The sequence below is a fragment of the Falco rusticolus genome, chromosome W (assembly GCF_015220075.1).
Source record: "Falco rusticolus isolate bFalRus1 chromosome W, bFalRus1.pri, whole genome shotgun sequence".
NCBI classification, from domain to species: domain Eukaryota; kingdom Metazoa; phylum Chordata; class Aves; order Falconiformes; family Falconidae; genus Falco; species Falco rusticolus.
In genome coordinates this window covers 22,167,085-22,184,132 of record NC_051209.1, presented here as the reverse complement: position 1 = coordinate 22,184,132, position 17,048 = coordinate 22,167,085, and the positions used below count along the sequence as shown (strand labels likewise).

The following is a 17,048-nucleotide window of genomic DNA, read 5'->3' as shown; positions in this document are numbered from 1 at the left end:
AAAGGTAGCCTTGAGCTATTCTTGAATCCTGAGACCAAGTAATTATGTTGTGCCAACAGGCAGTGGCTGTAACAAGTTACAGCTGCTGGGAAAGCAGGTGCAGGGCCAAGATAGGGAGCGGTATGGGAATATAGGGAGTAACAAACTACAAGGCTGAATCATAGCAACACAATTATCTACATGGATAGGATGCTTATTTTAGTCATGATAATTAGGGGTGTGAGAACCGCGCACGCTTAGAGACTAATAACCAATCATATTTCTGCTTTACAAATATGCATGTGTATCGATTCTATATAAGTAGTGTTAGAAACTAATAAAGTTGAGCAAGATGCATAACTCATATTGAGCGTCTTCTCGACTCCGGCGAACCCTTCTCCCAACAAAGCAGGGCCACCTAGAGCCGGTTGCCCAGGACCATGTACAGATGGCTTTTGAATATCTCCAAGGAGGGAGACTCTACAACCTCCCTGGGCAACCTGTTCCAGTGCTCAGTCACCTTCACAGTAAGAAAAAAAAAAAAAAAAAAAAAAGTGTTTCCTGATGCTCAGACAGAACCTCTTGTGTTTCTGTTTGTGCCCATTGCCCCTCGTCCTGTCACTGGGCACCACTGAAAACAGCCTGGCTCCATCCTCTTTGCACCCTCCCTTCAGGTGTTTATATACATTGATGAGATTCCCCCCTGAGCCTTCTCTTCGCTAAGCTAAACAGTCCCAGCTCTCAGCCTTTCCTCATAGGAGAGATGCTCCAGTCCCTTTAATCATTTCCTAGCATTACAAAGCATATTTTCAGACACATACACCACTCCTTAAAACTGACACTTAAGTTTGTATCCAAGGTTCATCCCAACCACTTGGCATGATTTGCATGACTACACAGCAGACACAACCATTTTTGCATCCATCGTGAAAGGCCTTGAAGCCAATGAAAGCCCATTAGCTCCCACAGGTTTTGCATCAGCTTCCAAACCAGGCTATAGCCCTGTGACACTAATGTCATCTATTCCTGTTCCTGCTGTCATCCTAATCAGGTAGCTGGCACTCTGGGGCCTAAGAAATATTTTTTTATCATTCTTCCCAGTGGTCAGAGACTGGTCTCTTTTGCTGTCTCAGCTCGGCACCAAAAGATATGCTTATGCACTGTGTCCCGCATTGGCCACACACACATCATAAATGAGAGCATAGCACAGAGACACCTGCTTAGTGCCAGCCCGTTCCAACTCAGTCTGATATATGTTCACGGCATAGCATCATGCTTAGTGCTAGTACAGATCTAAAAGGAGTAAAATTGTTTGACACTACTAAATGGTGGATTTTAAGGTCCCACCACCTGGCAGATGCATTCCCCTCTGCGAGTGAATTAAGACTACAGACTCTCACCTCAGCCTTCTCCACTTCAGGCAGCACGTTTCCAAGGAGAAAACAATGCTGAGTTCAGGCATTACTCCTGCCTGGGTAGTGTTCTCAGCACAAGCTCTTAGCACACTCAGTATCAATTGAAACTGAATAGTTAAACTGCTATATCAACACATGCAAACATTAATCCTCATCTGAACATCAGGAGCTTTCAGAAGTCCTTCCTCCCCTCACCACCCCCACCCCCCACAAAAAAAAAATATTAAATGTATTAGTACTGCAATATATTATATGGAAGTTTTATTCTCTGATACCACCGTGCTAAGCGGCACGCAATATACAACAAAGATAGCCCCTAACCCAAAAGCTCGCAACTTAAGTAATCTGAAATAGTTGCCCAATTTATGTTGCAGCAATAGATTCAGTTTTCAATTAACATACTTGGATTCAGTGGACCACTCATGGAAATCCATAGGAATTTTACCGATGGATTTTATTTAATACAGAACAAGGCTTATAAACAAATATTGGATATCACCGAGATAAACCCACTGTTTTATAGAAAAATAACTACAAGTAAATTCATATCCTATTTTCTAATTCAGGAATGGTTTTGATTGATCAGCCTACAAGGTCTGTACTGGTATAACATCACTGTTATACTAGTATAAACAAAGTTCAAAAAGCTGTCTGGGTTTCAGTGCAGAAATAAAATTGAACCTTTCCGGAAACACTAGTGTCAGAATATTGGAATTCCTGTATTTCGGGCCAAAATGAGAGAGTGCCTTGTCACTTGCAATGAATTTAGAAGAAAAAGCATCTTTCCTTCTAACACTCTGTTACTTCTTGCATTGCATTTATGTGGCAAGGCTTTTGGTAGTGGGGCAGAAGAAACCACAGGGGTGGCTTCTGTGAGAAGATGCCAGAAGCTTTCCCTGCATCTGATAGGGCCAATGCCAGCCGGCTCCAAGACGGACCCACCGCTGGCCAAAGCTGAGCCCATCCGTGATGCTGTTGGTGCCTCTGTGATAACATATTTAAGAAAGGGTAAAAAACACTGCGCAGCAGCTTGAGAGAGGAGAGAGAAAATATGAGAGAAACAACTATGCAGACACCAAGGTTAGTGAAGAAGGAGGGGAAGGAGGTGCTCCAGGTGCCAGAGCAGAGATTCCCCTGTAGACTGCAAAGATGACCATGGTGAAGCAGGCTGTCCCCCCTGCAGCCCATGGAGGGCCCCACACCGGAGCAGAGGAGCCCACACCAGAGCAGGTTTTCTGGCAGGACCTGTGACCCTGTGGGGAACCCACGCTGGAGCAGTCTGTTTCTGAAGGACTGCGCCCCATAGAAAGGACCCATGTTGGAGCAGCTCTTGAAGAAATGCAATCCGTGGGAAGGACCCACAGTGGAGCAGTTCATGAAGGACTGTATCTTGTGGGAGGGACCCCACACTGGAGCTGAACAACGGCACGAGGAGGAAGGAGTGGCAGAGGCAAAACATTATAAATTGACTGCATCCCCTGTTCCCCAACCTCCCTGTGCTGCTCAGTGGGGGAGGAGGTAGAAGAGTCAGAAATGAAGTTGAGCCTGGGAAGAAGGGGGTTGGGTGGGGAAGGTGGTTTTAGTTTTGTCTTTGTTTCTCACTGCCCTACTGTATTTTTAATTGGCAATAAATTAATTTAATCTTCCCCAGGTCAAGTCTGTTTTGCCCATGACAGCAATTGCTGAGTGATCTCCCTGTCCTTGTCTTGACTCACAAGGGTTTTCATTGTATTTTCTCCCCTCTGTCCTGCTGAGGAGGAGTAGGGAGAGAGTGGCTGAGTGGGCACCTGGCAGCCAGCCAAGGTCAACCCACCCCTAGAATGCTCCTTCTGTCCCAGATATGGGAAATATTTTGAAACTATAATATGTCACTGTTAATGTTTTCAGAACATGATTAGTCTTGCCATAACATAATTGAACAACATTGATGCTACTGTAACAAACTGCATTCCAAAATTCTGGCAATATTAAAAATAAAAGCAGCAATGTCAAGATAATATCTACATTCAGTTTATAAGATAAACTGGTTTTCTCCATAACAGATTGAGAAGTAATGCAATGAATAACTTCCAAAAGTAACCAGACCATAACAGCTTGCATTTTAACTGATGATTTATATCAGCTAGCCATCACAAATAACTCCCATAAACGGTTTCCAAAGTAGGCAAACAGGGAAAGGAAGAAAAACATGCCTGTTTCTCACTTTCTATATCTTTCACTAGCCTTTCTCTCTCTAGCTTTTCCCTCTATCCCGCCTTTTCATTCACTCACATTCTCACTTTTGCTTTCTCCCTCCCTCTATTTCACTGCCTCTTCATTTCTTGCTTTCTTTCTTGCTCTCTTCCTCTCCATCACGTTCTCTTTTCCGCTCTTGCTTTCGCCCCTCACTTGCTCAGTATTTATCTCCCCCCCACTTTTTCTCTCTTCAACTTGCTTTGTCTCGTGTGCTTTCTCATGCTTTCTCTTTCTCTCACTTGCTTTTGCTGTCTCTCTTGGTTTGTCTGTCTGCTCTCCCTCTTCCCTCCCCTCTCTTTATCTCACTATTTCTCCATCCCTTTTTCTCTCTCCTTCTTCCTATCTTACTCTCCCTCTTTCCTTCTCCCTCTTTAACTCTCTTTATCTTTCTTTTAGTAGCATTCTTTCCTGTTCCTCTTTCCTTCTCCCTCTTTAACTCTCTTTATCTTTCTTTTAGTAGCATTCTTTCCTGTTCCTCTTTTTCTCTCTCTTACACTCTACCTCCCTCTCTCCCCGTTTATCTTTTCCTTTCCCTCTTTTTTCTCTTTCTTCCCCCTTCTCTTTCTTTCTCTGCCTCTTTCTAACTTTTCCTGCGACGAGCGAGGGGAAGCAAGCGGCCGACTCAATATGAGTGATAGAGCAAGCTTCGATTTATTACGGCGCGATTATGTCTTATATACAGTTCCAGTTAATTATGCCTACAAGTCATCTGCTGATTGGCTAAGCTCTAAAGGGTTACATTTTCATACGTCCTCCTACTTGCGGTTTCTGCGGATAGCTAGCTACATATTTTCTTTTCCTCTCTAGTCTACGCGAATTCCTCAAAGTTATTTACAACATTAGGCACAAGGTCAGTGTTTTTCTCAGCTTCCTTCTCAGCATGCCTCAGCATAGCTGCAAGGCCTGCTTCAGCTAACTTACGCTAACTTTGTTTCACAAAGATCTTTAAGGGAGTCATGGCCATGATCACACAGCCTTTCTGCAACATTTCCCCCTTTTTCTCTTTGCGCAAGCAAAACTTGTGCAGTTACACGCTCGAGTAATTTTTGAATACAAGAGAGAGCACAGCTTAAACATACGAGTGCAATGATAACAATTATTACTATAAGCAACACACTTTACAACAGCCCTTTTAAACTACCAGAAGACCGCCCTAATAATAGAGCACCATAACTTTGTCCATTAATTATCAGAGGTCCTCGGACACGAGTTGCGATGTTTTGTGGTCGGTTGTCAATTAATGTTGTATCTACTGCTGTTGCCAGGTCCAGGCCGAGGCTCCTTCGGGTGGCGGGTTGTAACACGGTGTCTGCCGATAAGAGTTGGTCATGTCTCCTGGAGGGGGTGTCGTGAAGGTGACAGGAGTCGCGATTAGGGTTGACGCGCTGCGGCTCCTCGCGCTCGGTTTCCCGTTTCCCGTCTGCCGACAGACATTGGTACTGTGGGTCCCTCGCTGACAATTTTGGCACCACACTTGACGTTGTCGACATTGGTCACGGGTATGTCCTGGCTTCCCGCATCGATAGCAGGGGAAGTCTCGGCACGTGGTGGTCGCTGGCTTTGGGGGCGCGGTAGCCCCAGGGGGGCGCAGAGGCGCAAGCGCTGCAAAAGCCTGACTTTGGGCTTGCACTAAATCTCTCCCTACTGCTTGGATTGCTTCCACTAGCAAGGCTTGCTGACCTACTGGCACCCAACTCATTCGCTCTAGCATTGTTTCTACAGAAGAATCTAAGGGCAGGGTTACTAAAATGCCTTTGGTGTAACTGTTACTATTCTCCAGAATACACTGGCACAATAACGGCCCTTTCATAAAGTTAGGTATATCTGATGGGCTCACTGTGGAGGCCTGACTCATTCACTGTACTACGTAACTGACTTAATATTTTCCAATCAAAGCCTCCCAGGTTCCCTGTCTTTGGATAGCGGCATTTATCTGATACGTTACAGGGAAAGCTTGTGGGGGGTTGACTTGCTCAGCAATATCAAATATTCCCTGAGCAGCTGCTTCTTGTGCTATTTTTTGCCAATTAATGCGCGTAGAACGCACCAGTTCGTTTACTGTATTTTTTTTTTTATTTTATTTTTTTTTTTTAATTTTGTATTGACTGCCCACTGCTATTTTCTTCCTCAGCAGCACTTTCGTCCGATGTGTCCCTGCCCTCTGGTCCCCCCGAGGCTACTTCGCCAGAGGGGGGGGTGGAGGACACGAAGGGTCTATAGGTGGTACAGTGGGCTCTATAGGTGGTACAGAGAGCACTGTTTGTGATAAAGGGGGTATTGGAATGTAATTTTCACATGGCATAATTTTTCCTGCATTAGGATCTGCGCTTGCAAGTCGGCTTGTTACTGCTGCAGCAAGGCGCTTTTCTGCTTGATATCTTTTTATACAATTAGTTACTTCATGCCATGATTTCATCAATCTTTTTGCTGCCTTATCATCATCTATTACTAAATCCCATAAACAATCCCCATAATTACGCCATTCTTCTACTTCAAACATATGCTCAGGATCTGCAAAATATCCTTTTGCTTTACCCATAGTAATTAATCCGGCCAGATCTTTTAAAGGGCCTACTCCCCGCTTTTCTAAAAAGCATTGTAAAAGTGCTAGCGCTACCTCTTTTTCCATTGTGCACTCATTAAAGTCCTCTTTGTTGCAGCCTTTTCCCTTGGGTAGCAGCTCACGGACGGCGAACCCCTTCTTGAATTATCCTGGGCTCAAGCACGGATCGGGTACGATGCCAGCATCAGCCGATCTTCTGCTCTCTGGTCGCTGCTACCAGTGCTTCTCCGTCCTCGCTGTCCGGTGAAGATCAAGGTTAGGGGCCCCTGTTCGGGCGCCACTTTGCCGAGCGAGGGGAGGCAAGCAGCCGACTCAATATGAGTGATAGAGCAAGCTTCAATTTATTACGGCGCGATTATGTCTTATATACAGTTCCAGTTAATTATGCCTACAAGTCATCTGCTGATTGGCTAAGCTCTAAAGGGTTACATTTTCATACGTCCTCCTACTTGCGGTTTCTGCGGATAGCTAGCTACATATTTTCTTTTCCTCTCTAGTCTACGCGAATTCCTCAAAGTTATTTACAACATTAGGCACAAGGTCAGTGTTTTTCTCAGCTTCCTTCTCAGCATGCCTCAGCATAGCTGCAAGGCCTGCTTCAGCTAACTTACGCTAACTTTGTTTCACAAAGATCTTTAAGGGAGTCATGGCCATGATCACACAGCCTTTCTGCAACATTTTCCTTTCTCCTCCCTTGTCTGTCTGTTGCTTGCTCGCTCACTCACTTTCTCTCTCTTTTATCTCCATCTCTTTATCACCCTCTGTTTCTCTCCTTCCCCCTGTTGTTTTTTTTTATATATATATATCTCCCTCCCTCCCCCCATTCCTCTTTGCCTCTGTTGTGGGTTTACCCTGGTAGGCAGCTAAGCCCCACACAGCCGCTCACTCAGTGCCCCCCAGCGGGAGGGGGGGAGAGGATCGGAAGGGTAAAAGTGAGAAAACACATGGGTTGAGATAAAGACAGTTTAATAGGGAAAGCAAAAGCTGTATGCACAAGCAAAATAAGAAATTAATTCACTACTGCCCATCTTACTTTTCCAGGAAAGCAGGGCTTCATCATGTGTAACGGTTACTTGGGAAGACAAATGCCATCTCTCCAAACTTCCCCCTTTCCTCCTTCTTTCCCCTAGCTTTCATTGATGAGCATGATGGTATATGGTAGGGAATATCCCTTTGGTCAGTTGGGGTCAGCTGTCCCAGCTGTGTCCCTTCCCAATCTCTTGTGCACCCCCAGCCTACTTGCTGGGGGTGGGCAGAGTGAGAAACAGAGAAGGTTTTGACACTGTGTAAGCACTGTTCAGCAATAGCTAAAACATTGGTGTGCTATCAACACTATTTTAGTCACAAATCCAAAACATAGCACCATAGGAGTTACTATGAAGAAAATTAACTGTCCCAGTCAAAACCAGTACATCACCCTTTCCTGATCTTGCCAACTCCCCAACAACATTTTTTTTTAAGAAACAGGACAATAAAAGTCTAACTGAAAAAATACATTTTCCATTGGAATTTTCCATAGCTATTTTATCTACATTACTCTCAATAAATTTAACTCACAAACACAATAAATGAAAGCTGTTATCAACACAGAGTATCAACAACTGTAACTGTTGTTAAGAGACATTTTATGGTATTCCACTGTGTTTTAGAAAAGTTAAATGAAAACGATGAAATTAACTTGCAGTACTACAATAAGTGTTGTGGCACAAACTTCTCTACATAGATCCATCAGATTAAAAGGCAAAGCATTCCTGACAATCTGTGACAGAGTGAAATCCAACCAGCACTCAACATATCAAAGACCAGGAATCTCCATTCCATTAAATATTTAGGTCCTTCGAATACAAAACCAAAGAAGCAAAACAAGACAGGCAGACACAACTAACCAACCAAACAGAAGAACCTTACCTTTCACAAGCTCGGACAGTCCACGCAGCAATTATCCATAATGAGATACTAAAAACCAACAGTACAGTTCCTGGACATATTGTCATTAAAGTCTTCATAACAAAACGAGTATTGAAGTTTATCTTATTTAACGCTCCAATGCTTCTAGATGATGCATCAGTGAAAAGCTTGCTATGCAAAAGCATAACTCTGGCGATAAGATACAGCCTTAAGAACATTGGTATAGATAAAATGATATCCACATCAGCTGTTGTTGTGGATGGAGCGTAAGAAAAGGCAAGCCGGGCTGTCCATGTGAATGTATAGTTCCCAGGTATGGGATGTATAGCACATACAAGTATTTCCAAGCAGATAAAGAAAATACGCTCATAAGTCATGGCTATTCTCCAGTCATCTGCTCCATTGTCCACCATGAATAACTGAAACGATAAAATATAAGGTTAACTTTAGTATGCCATTAACAAACCTTGTTATAATTCCATTTTAAGATACCATCATTTTCAGAGCTGCTAATGACCACTAAAACCAAAATAAATATGCCATTTCAGCAAATTACATTACACTACTACATGAATGTAAATTCAGTTAAGCCATAAAGAATGTTTTTGTGCACTACTTTTAAGACTGTATGTGAAACTGAATTTCCACATATTATTTACTAAGATGGTTTTCATATTTTTGTTTAATTGCCATTTTTGATAAAACAAAACTCTGTGCCAATTTAAACCTCATTCCTTCAAAATCAATTGCTTATTCAAAGTTCATAGGATTAAGAAGAATTTAATAAAGGCTTTTCAGGATGAAAATCTAGATTACAAATTGATAATACTTTCTGCAGTACAACATTAAGACTTCTTTAGAGCACATCAGTGCTTCAGACCGGAGAGATTATAGCTTCAGTAGAACTATTCAAGCTTTCTTCAAACTTTAGGTACTAACATAGACCGACGCAGGCTGCAAAACCATCCAAAAAAACTACATAAAGACTCTAAAAGATAACTCATAGTGAAGAATCAGCTCAACTGTACCTCAACTACTAGCAATACCTGAAGTAGCTGTCTTAAAGCTAGGTTGACCATGTCTAAATGAACTGTAGTCACACCTTCAAAAAACCAAAAATTAAAAGCAGAGGCCTGCAAACACCAGAGTAGCCTAGGCAGCCAGGTGAGGTTTATCAGTAGCTGAAAATTAAATGCACATGTATAGTAGGTCCTTGCAGAATCAAAGCCTTCAGTTTACCACCCAGGATCAAAAGTAATAAAACACTTCACACTGTTTAGTAAATGTTGTTCCTGAAGATTTACTAAGTAAATACTTAATTGAACAATATTTGTCAGTAGTAGAGAGTAGGGATATGCAAGGTAACTTTTCAAAAAAGCAACAGGAGAAGACCTTCACACCACTTCTAGTCTGAATCTAGACTCAAGGCTGTTCAGTAAATATGTAATCAGAAATAATAATTAAAAAAAAAACCAACCAAACTTTTGCAGGACATTTAAAATTATATTATTCAAAAACTTAGAAGTAATTTAAGGGGTGAAAAGGTGAAATACACAAAGAATGTCCTTCTGAACGTAAGAAAAGTACTTCCAGCATGCTATACGCCATATACAGGGCCAAACAAACAATTTCTCATCAGCATTGATTTTTGCCCCTTTACATCCTTCAAAAGTTTAGAAATGCAAGTCTGAACTCTCTGTATATGCCCTTTAGAGATCCAAACCCACATTCTACATCTTCCTCCCAACACATTCAGTTTGTCTTCCAGAAAATCCCTCGAGTTCTTTAAGAAAGTGGTAAGTTAACTTTATTGTAATCAGAGTGACGCTAAAAGAAAGAAAGAAGTTAACCACAGTAAGAAATAAACAAAGCAAAAAAACCCCAACCCAAATTATTTTATTTTTGGACCTGGTTTTTTGCTCCTTCATGTTCCTTCTCTTTATCTTAGGTATAGTTCTTACCTCCACTGCAATACTATTAAAGCCAAAGAAACACAGTGTTGAATTAAGCTAAAGAAACACACTCAGTGAATTCAACATATGCAATATGAGCACATACATTTTCTTTTGCCTGTGGTCTTTCTGAAGACTTCATATGCTACATATAAAAATGAAATTCATACTAGTAGGAAAGCAAATCTATTTATTTATTACCAAAAGACAGTTGTATTGCACTTAGCAAATGTACTATTTGATATAAAGGGCCAAAGTTTCAAAATAAGAGGCTCAAGTGCATTTGATTCTTGTAATTAGCCCGCCAATGCTGTCAGTCAGATCACACAAATAGTAAAATAGCTATAAAGAGGTCCAGGTATTTAGAGCACCCAGAATACAGATTAATAGTAACCAGTTTAACTGAATATGAGATAGATAATATCAAATCCCTCAAATGTTGTGTGGTTTTCTGAAGAAAAGAATAAATGAATGACACAGCTGACCATTCCAGTTCTCAGATATATATCAAATACATGTTAAATCAGCAGTATTTTAAAATTTCTTTTAAAGTTGCAGAATATTCCGGAAAAACAATGTATTTTTGTTCTTCCTTTTTACCTACCGTCTTCACAGATTTCAATATGACTACTATGTGCAGAAAGGCAATTCAAGAAAAATGATACCTTAAGTATTGATTCAATTCAAAAGATGAGAATAGAAGAATGTTGAGTTAAACTTAGACATCAAAATTTGATCTTACATTTCTCATAAAAGAAAATATTTAATCACTTTTTAAAAATCTGTAGGATGTCGTTATGAAACATATAATTAAGAACATATTCAGTTGTCAGCAGAAGAAATCCTAATATGCCACAAAGAAAGACGCTTCTCAGTAGTGCTAAGTGGAATGGGTTATGCTTGCAGGCACAGAAAAATCCTTATCGGCTTCCCTTGACTTTGGCTAAGCCAATTGCTTCTAAGAAAAATAATATTTGAAAGTGATAATGTCTTCAGCTGTCACATAATGAGATTTAAGAGGTGAAAACACAAAAGGTAGAAAGCACCAGAAGCCACAGAGGACCACAGATCCAGCACAAATATTCCAATTAAAAAAATAGCAACATTTCAAAATCATATTTATGAGGTAAATTTCCATACAAATCTGTGTCTCTAAATTCAGTCCGTGAAATATAGGAATATCAAACATGCTGGAACAAAATAGGCTGTGGATAAGAAGTCAATTGGGTTGTACTGTAAATAGATAGAAATTAGTACAGGATTTTATGTACATTTTATATGCTTGCAATTATGCAACCTCCTAAATGCAATTGTTGATTTTTAATTTGGAAAATGCAGTGGTATTTGCGTGTTCCTGCTTGCTTGGTTGTGTACGTTTACTATTCGGAAAGCAAGGAGGGAAAATGACTGGAGAGACAGAACAGCTGAACAGCACAATTAAAAGGGGGGGGGTGGGGGGTGGAGGTGGTGTTGTGTATTTTTGATATGTTTATTTATATACATATATATATATACACACACACCCCCTCACAGCTGCTTTCAGTCAATTCTGTTATCGTAACCATGCATTCATTTTAAGATACTACTCCCCATTCAAATGGGGAATGATGCTAGTAATAAAAAGAGAACAAGCTCTTCCTATAAAATTGAGTCCTGCAGCCTATGCAGAAGGCCAAACTCCAGTCAAGGTCAAAGATATTATGCCTGCTCACAGCTTTCAAATTTCTTGTTAATTACTAGTCTAACACTGAAATCAAATTTAAGTTCTTCATCAATGTTCTGTAAAGCTTCTTCAAATACAGAACTACCATCTACTTTTACTAAGCCTGCACTCTGTAAGACAAATTAAAAAAAGTTATTTTCATCTGAAATTACATAATGCATTTCCAACATGTGGTATGTAAAAATAAGACATGAACCTTAAACTATAAATAAACTTGATGTTTCTAACACCATACAGTATAAATATAAAAATAGATAGTTTATCATAGATATTAATGGGTGTTTGTGTATTTACATAACAATTTGTGTTAAATTCATATAACACCAGACTAGGAAAAGAGAAACAAATTCAGAGTAGACAGATTGCACACAATGACAACTTAGATCAGAGACTCCCTGAAGCTACTTAAAAGAAGAGAAATTAATTTTGCAAATCATTAGTATATCAAAACAAATTCCTGGCAGGCTATTGACGTACGGAATTAAACTCTATAACTCAAAAGTTATAAAGTATGTATGTTTATAGCGTGCAGATGCACGGGGGATCACTCCACCACAAGCGTGCATGCCCGAAGTGACAAACCATCTCATATTTATACAATAAAACAAATGAATATTCAATTAACGCCTATACATTATACGTTACCTAAACCTGCCTACTCTTGCTTCGTATGTTAATTAGCTTATCAGTCCTTTGCCTGGAATGTGGTGGTCTTGCAAGTTTACAGCTAATTCATGTCCTTGTCGGCCATCTAGTTTTCTTTAGCAAGGAGATTTAGTGCTCCCTCTAGATAACATTGGAATGTTTCTCATCCTTTTTATAAATAGCCCCTTTTGTTAGAGGAAGAAGAACAGACTCTTTCTTTCATTAGTTATTTCCTTAAAACTATATGGTTACGGGACCAATCACCACACCTACACTCCTTGAGCAATCATATACAATCACACCTACACTCCTTGAGCAGACATATACAATCACACTCGATGTTTATTGTCCCTATTTCGCACTATTTCTTCATATCACTATCTGAGGACGTTGGTGAATGCAAAGTACAAGGAAATTGTCCAGTTTCTTTACAATCCTGGTAGAAGGACAAATGTGAAAACAGTATCACTGCTCTGCTGTAAGGAATAAAAAGGAAGAGACAAACAATGATAAAGTAGCATCAGCTGTACTCCTTGAGGCATCCCTTGCAGAAGGAGAATCAACTGTACTCACAAAGGCATGGTGGCAATTGTTTAATTTAAACCCCCAAATTTTAAATGGTTAAATACTGGAATCACTTTACCTTTATAAAAGAACTGATGGAACTATGACACAGACTAGCAAAAAATAGCCTCTGTGACTGCTGTTCTACCAAATTTATGACCAAACATTTTTCTATAGCTTCTAGTCCCCAAAGTATCACTTATGCAACTAAAAACAGCATTATAGTCCTCAGAGAGGAAGATGACATTAAGTACAAATGGTTGAAAATCATATGGTGGTCTGAGATAGACATCTCAAGCCTTTCCCTAACTAGGGGATGAAAAACACCTTTGTCCATCATCAGAAGGCATATAATCAAATGGTCTATAAATTATCCAAAGGCCTGTCTCCGATCTTGGAGAGCCTGTAGGAATTCCTGAAGACTCTTTGTCCTGAATACAGTGCCACAGAGCAGAGAAGTTAGCAAGTTTAAGTCTTATATAAAGCCATGAGGCATCAAACACCTTCTGCATGCAAAGCACAGAAATAATGCTTTTCACAAAACTACTTGAAAGCCTTGTTATCTTATATTTTCTAGAATGTTTCCCACACCCAGACTTAAAAACAAATTTTCTAGTAGGTCATTAGAAATTGACCCACAAGATTTTGTGGATATAGCTATCTACACAAATGAAACATTCTTAGTTTGTTCAAATTGGGAAGTTAGACTATTTTTCATATATGCATATGCACATGCATTCCCCCCCACCCCCCCCAATTATAAAAATGACAATTTAAAAGAATGATTGTAAAAGTCTGGTACTCAGTTTCACCATTTTTTTTTTTTGCATTGTATATTTATTTAAATTTGGTATCTATGCAAAATGAGTTTTTCATGGTTATTGATATCTTGCTATACACGCTGTGTATGTCAGTGCATGTAAAGAAAATTTCATGTTAATGTGTGCTGGTAGCTAAGTAGGTTCGAAATGCTTCCCTCAAAGACAGCATTAAATCTGACCATCTCAGGGAGAGATGCATAACTGAGGCTCAGACTACTTACGGTCTTTGTGTACCATATTTTCCAAAGTGCAGCATCAAAAACTGCACATTAAAATACACCTGAATAATATACATCATAGTAACTATGACAGGGCACACTCAGAGAGGAACATAGCCACAACCATTTCAATAAACATATATGTGTTTACTCAACACACTTCTCAGGTTTGCCCATGTCTTTTTTAACCTCTCTACCTCAGATCATTATAAAAACACTAGCCCAAATACTCTATGAGATAACAAAGAAAGGACACGATCACATAAACTAACATAAGGTTAAATTCTGCCTCCCCATATTTTCCTTCTGCTCTAAATCAGATACCAACAGTATTCTTTTTTGCTTTCTCTCTCCAAAGATATTCTGAGGCATTGCTCAATATTTTTAAATGCTACAGGACAGACTTTCAGTTCCATCATTTGCCTCAAACAACTGTGAAATGGCTTAATCCCTGACAGCCTGTGGTGCCAAGGAACCATTATGACACTCAGCAATTGCTGGGACATATGGAATTTCTTTTCATGACGTTCTCCCTGTATGTATGTGCATCAGGGACCCCAATAACCTTCTATGCAGGTGATACTGTCAAGAAGGGAAATCCAAGGACTCCAAGGAAAAAAAAAAAAGGATGTTCTGAGATATCCAGATTTCTTCCCCAGTGCTATAGAGTAAAAGAAACTCCTTTGAGAAAAACATTATTTAAAAGATCTTTCATGAGGCAGTCTCCTACTTTAATTTAGTTTGGACTCTTGATGGAACAATCACACTTGAGCTTCCTCAGATTTTTAAACAATGGTGAGATATTTACTTATATGAATTTTCATGAGCCTTTGAACCAAATCAGAAGTCCAGAAATAGAAGCCCACCACTAGGGGTTACCATATTCATTTGAGATACTCAGTAGACCCATCAGTAAGCGACTGAATTAAAGTTACTGAATAAGGAGTTCTTTCAAACTCAGTGTCTACTAAAGGTATTTCTTCATTTAAATAATATTCTTCATTTAACACTTATTCTATTATATAATTTATTCAGACTCCACTCTCTCCAGCAGGGTAAAACACAATGAGAATAAGCTCCTTAAGTTACAACATTTAGAAAACTTCCATCCAGCACCAATGGATCCCAAAAGCTCCTGAGACTAGGGTTGACAGTCAAAAATGTTCTCCAAGCAGATGCAGAAGGAACATGACTTAGTAAAGCTCTGAATATAGCATAAGTGGAAGAAGATTAATACAGAAAGAACAGTTTAGGTAGGAGTCCTGTTCCTTTCCTTTGCACAAACATGCAAAACAGGAAAATGGGACCAGTGTACTAAAGAAGTATTTTTATTGATTTATACTATGCATTGATGTGTTATTTAAAAAATAAAGAATAAAAAAAGAAAAAGAAATGTATGTTATTACATAACAGATATGTTAACTAGTAAATAAACAGGGTGACCCAGAGCAATCCAGAGTAGCTGCTCCATACAATTGATAGAGATGGAATGAAAAACATACATAGTTTTAAAACCATACCATTGTTCCCAGAAATCTAAGGACAGAGCAGGTTATTTGCCTGTAGCAAATCTTTACAAAACATTCCACCAGCTAAGCTAACTTAAATACAACTTGTTTAGAACCTGACTTCCATCTGCTGACACTCCACACTACCCCCTACTTCTACTGGCCTGTTCTGGCTCACTCACTGCTGAGACTGTAGTTGGACATTAGCTATACCAGCTTTATTACACCTGAAAGGGAAAGTGGCAAAGAAATATTGAATGGATTGCTTAGGTTCCCTTTGCACCTTCACAAATACGAACAACAAATGACCACACTGAAAAAAATTACTATACTAATGAAATATTTCCAAAACAAAAACATCTCTTTAAAAACCTTTTCTGGTCTTGTAGGTGGTCTGCTATAACTAGTGCACTAATCTTAGCAGTAGTGGGATAGAAACATTAGTCACATTCCAGAGTTTGGAATGAATTTAGTTTTGCACTGAAGCAGCAATTCCAAGACTGTGTATGAAGAATATAGCACATCTTCCCACAAAATATCAGTACTTTTATATGGAGGTAATTTTAGAATGCATGTTATAAGAAACCTAGTGCTCTCTGTCATATTTTTCCCCATTTCAAGCAACTCAGAAATAAAGTGACTCTAATTCTACAATATTCTTGTGGAAGCAAAATTCACTGAGGAGAGCTATCTACATTTCAGTATTTTTATGTTGTTAATTTTAAATGATCATTTTACAGTTCTTGATTTAAGATTTCTTTTTCTTCATTCATCACAAAACTTAATTTGTTCTACAGGTCACTACATGAAGAACTGCCATCTCCCAACACGGCTGCTATCAGCCACTGTTCCCAATATGAGAGAAGTCTTACTCCCTTCAGGAAAGATCAGCTTCATTACTACTGGGAAAACTAGAACCAATTAAAAAAAGGATATATTCACTGAAGAAGTTGGCAATATTTTTGCAAGGGAATAAGGGAAACAGAAGTTAAAGGAAGAAATACCGAATCTGAAGCTAGATAAAATGAGCTAATTTATTCATTCTGCCAAAGGAGTACACCTGTGACTCTAGACTTAAGAACGTATTTTTAAGGAAAGATAAACCTGATGTCCTGATAAACTTCTAACAGCCTCACTAAAAATTACTCAGAACAAGGGTGCATTTGAATGGACAATGCTAGTTACTGTCAGGCCAACCATTCAGTGTCCTGACCATTAGATACAACCCCTTCCTATGTCCTAAGGGAGTCTGTTGGAAACAAGCATCTTCTACATTTAGTTTCAATGCAAAAGGCCTCAGATCCTTTCAGTTCATTAGATGCTTGACCAATGTTAAAGGATTTTCTATCCTGCCTTCTGTGTCTTATGCATTACAGTGCTTCTTTTCAGAGACAGTGGACACCTGTAACTTTTCCTGGGTCAACATGTTCTGCAGATATAATCTATTAAAAAATGTACTGGATGGAACTAAAACTAATATTTATCAAATAAACACTACTAAAGTTATAATTTAACAG

At 39.4% G+C, this 17,048-nt stretch overlaps 1 protein-coding gene across 2 annotated transcripts in view; it reads right to left on the bottom strand.

Annotated features, from left to right (window-relative positions):
* LOC119140660 (small conductance calcium-activated potassium channel protein 2-like) overlaps nt 1–17,048 on the bottom strand; it is a 115,883-nt gene that overhangs the window by 82,951 nt on the left and 15,884 nt on the right. For both annotated transcript variants that reach the window (XM_037372174.1, XM_037372175.1), the window contains one exon: nt 8,101–8,519. In XM_037372174.1, the coding sequence (XP_037228071.1) occupies nt 8,101–8,519 (419 nt within the window). The remainder of the gene's footprint in view (nt 1–8,100; nt 8,520–17,048) is intronic.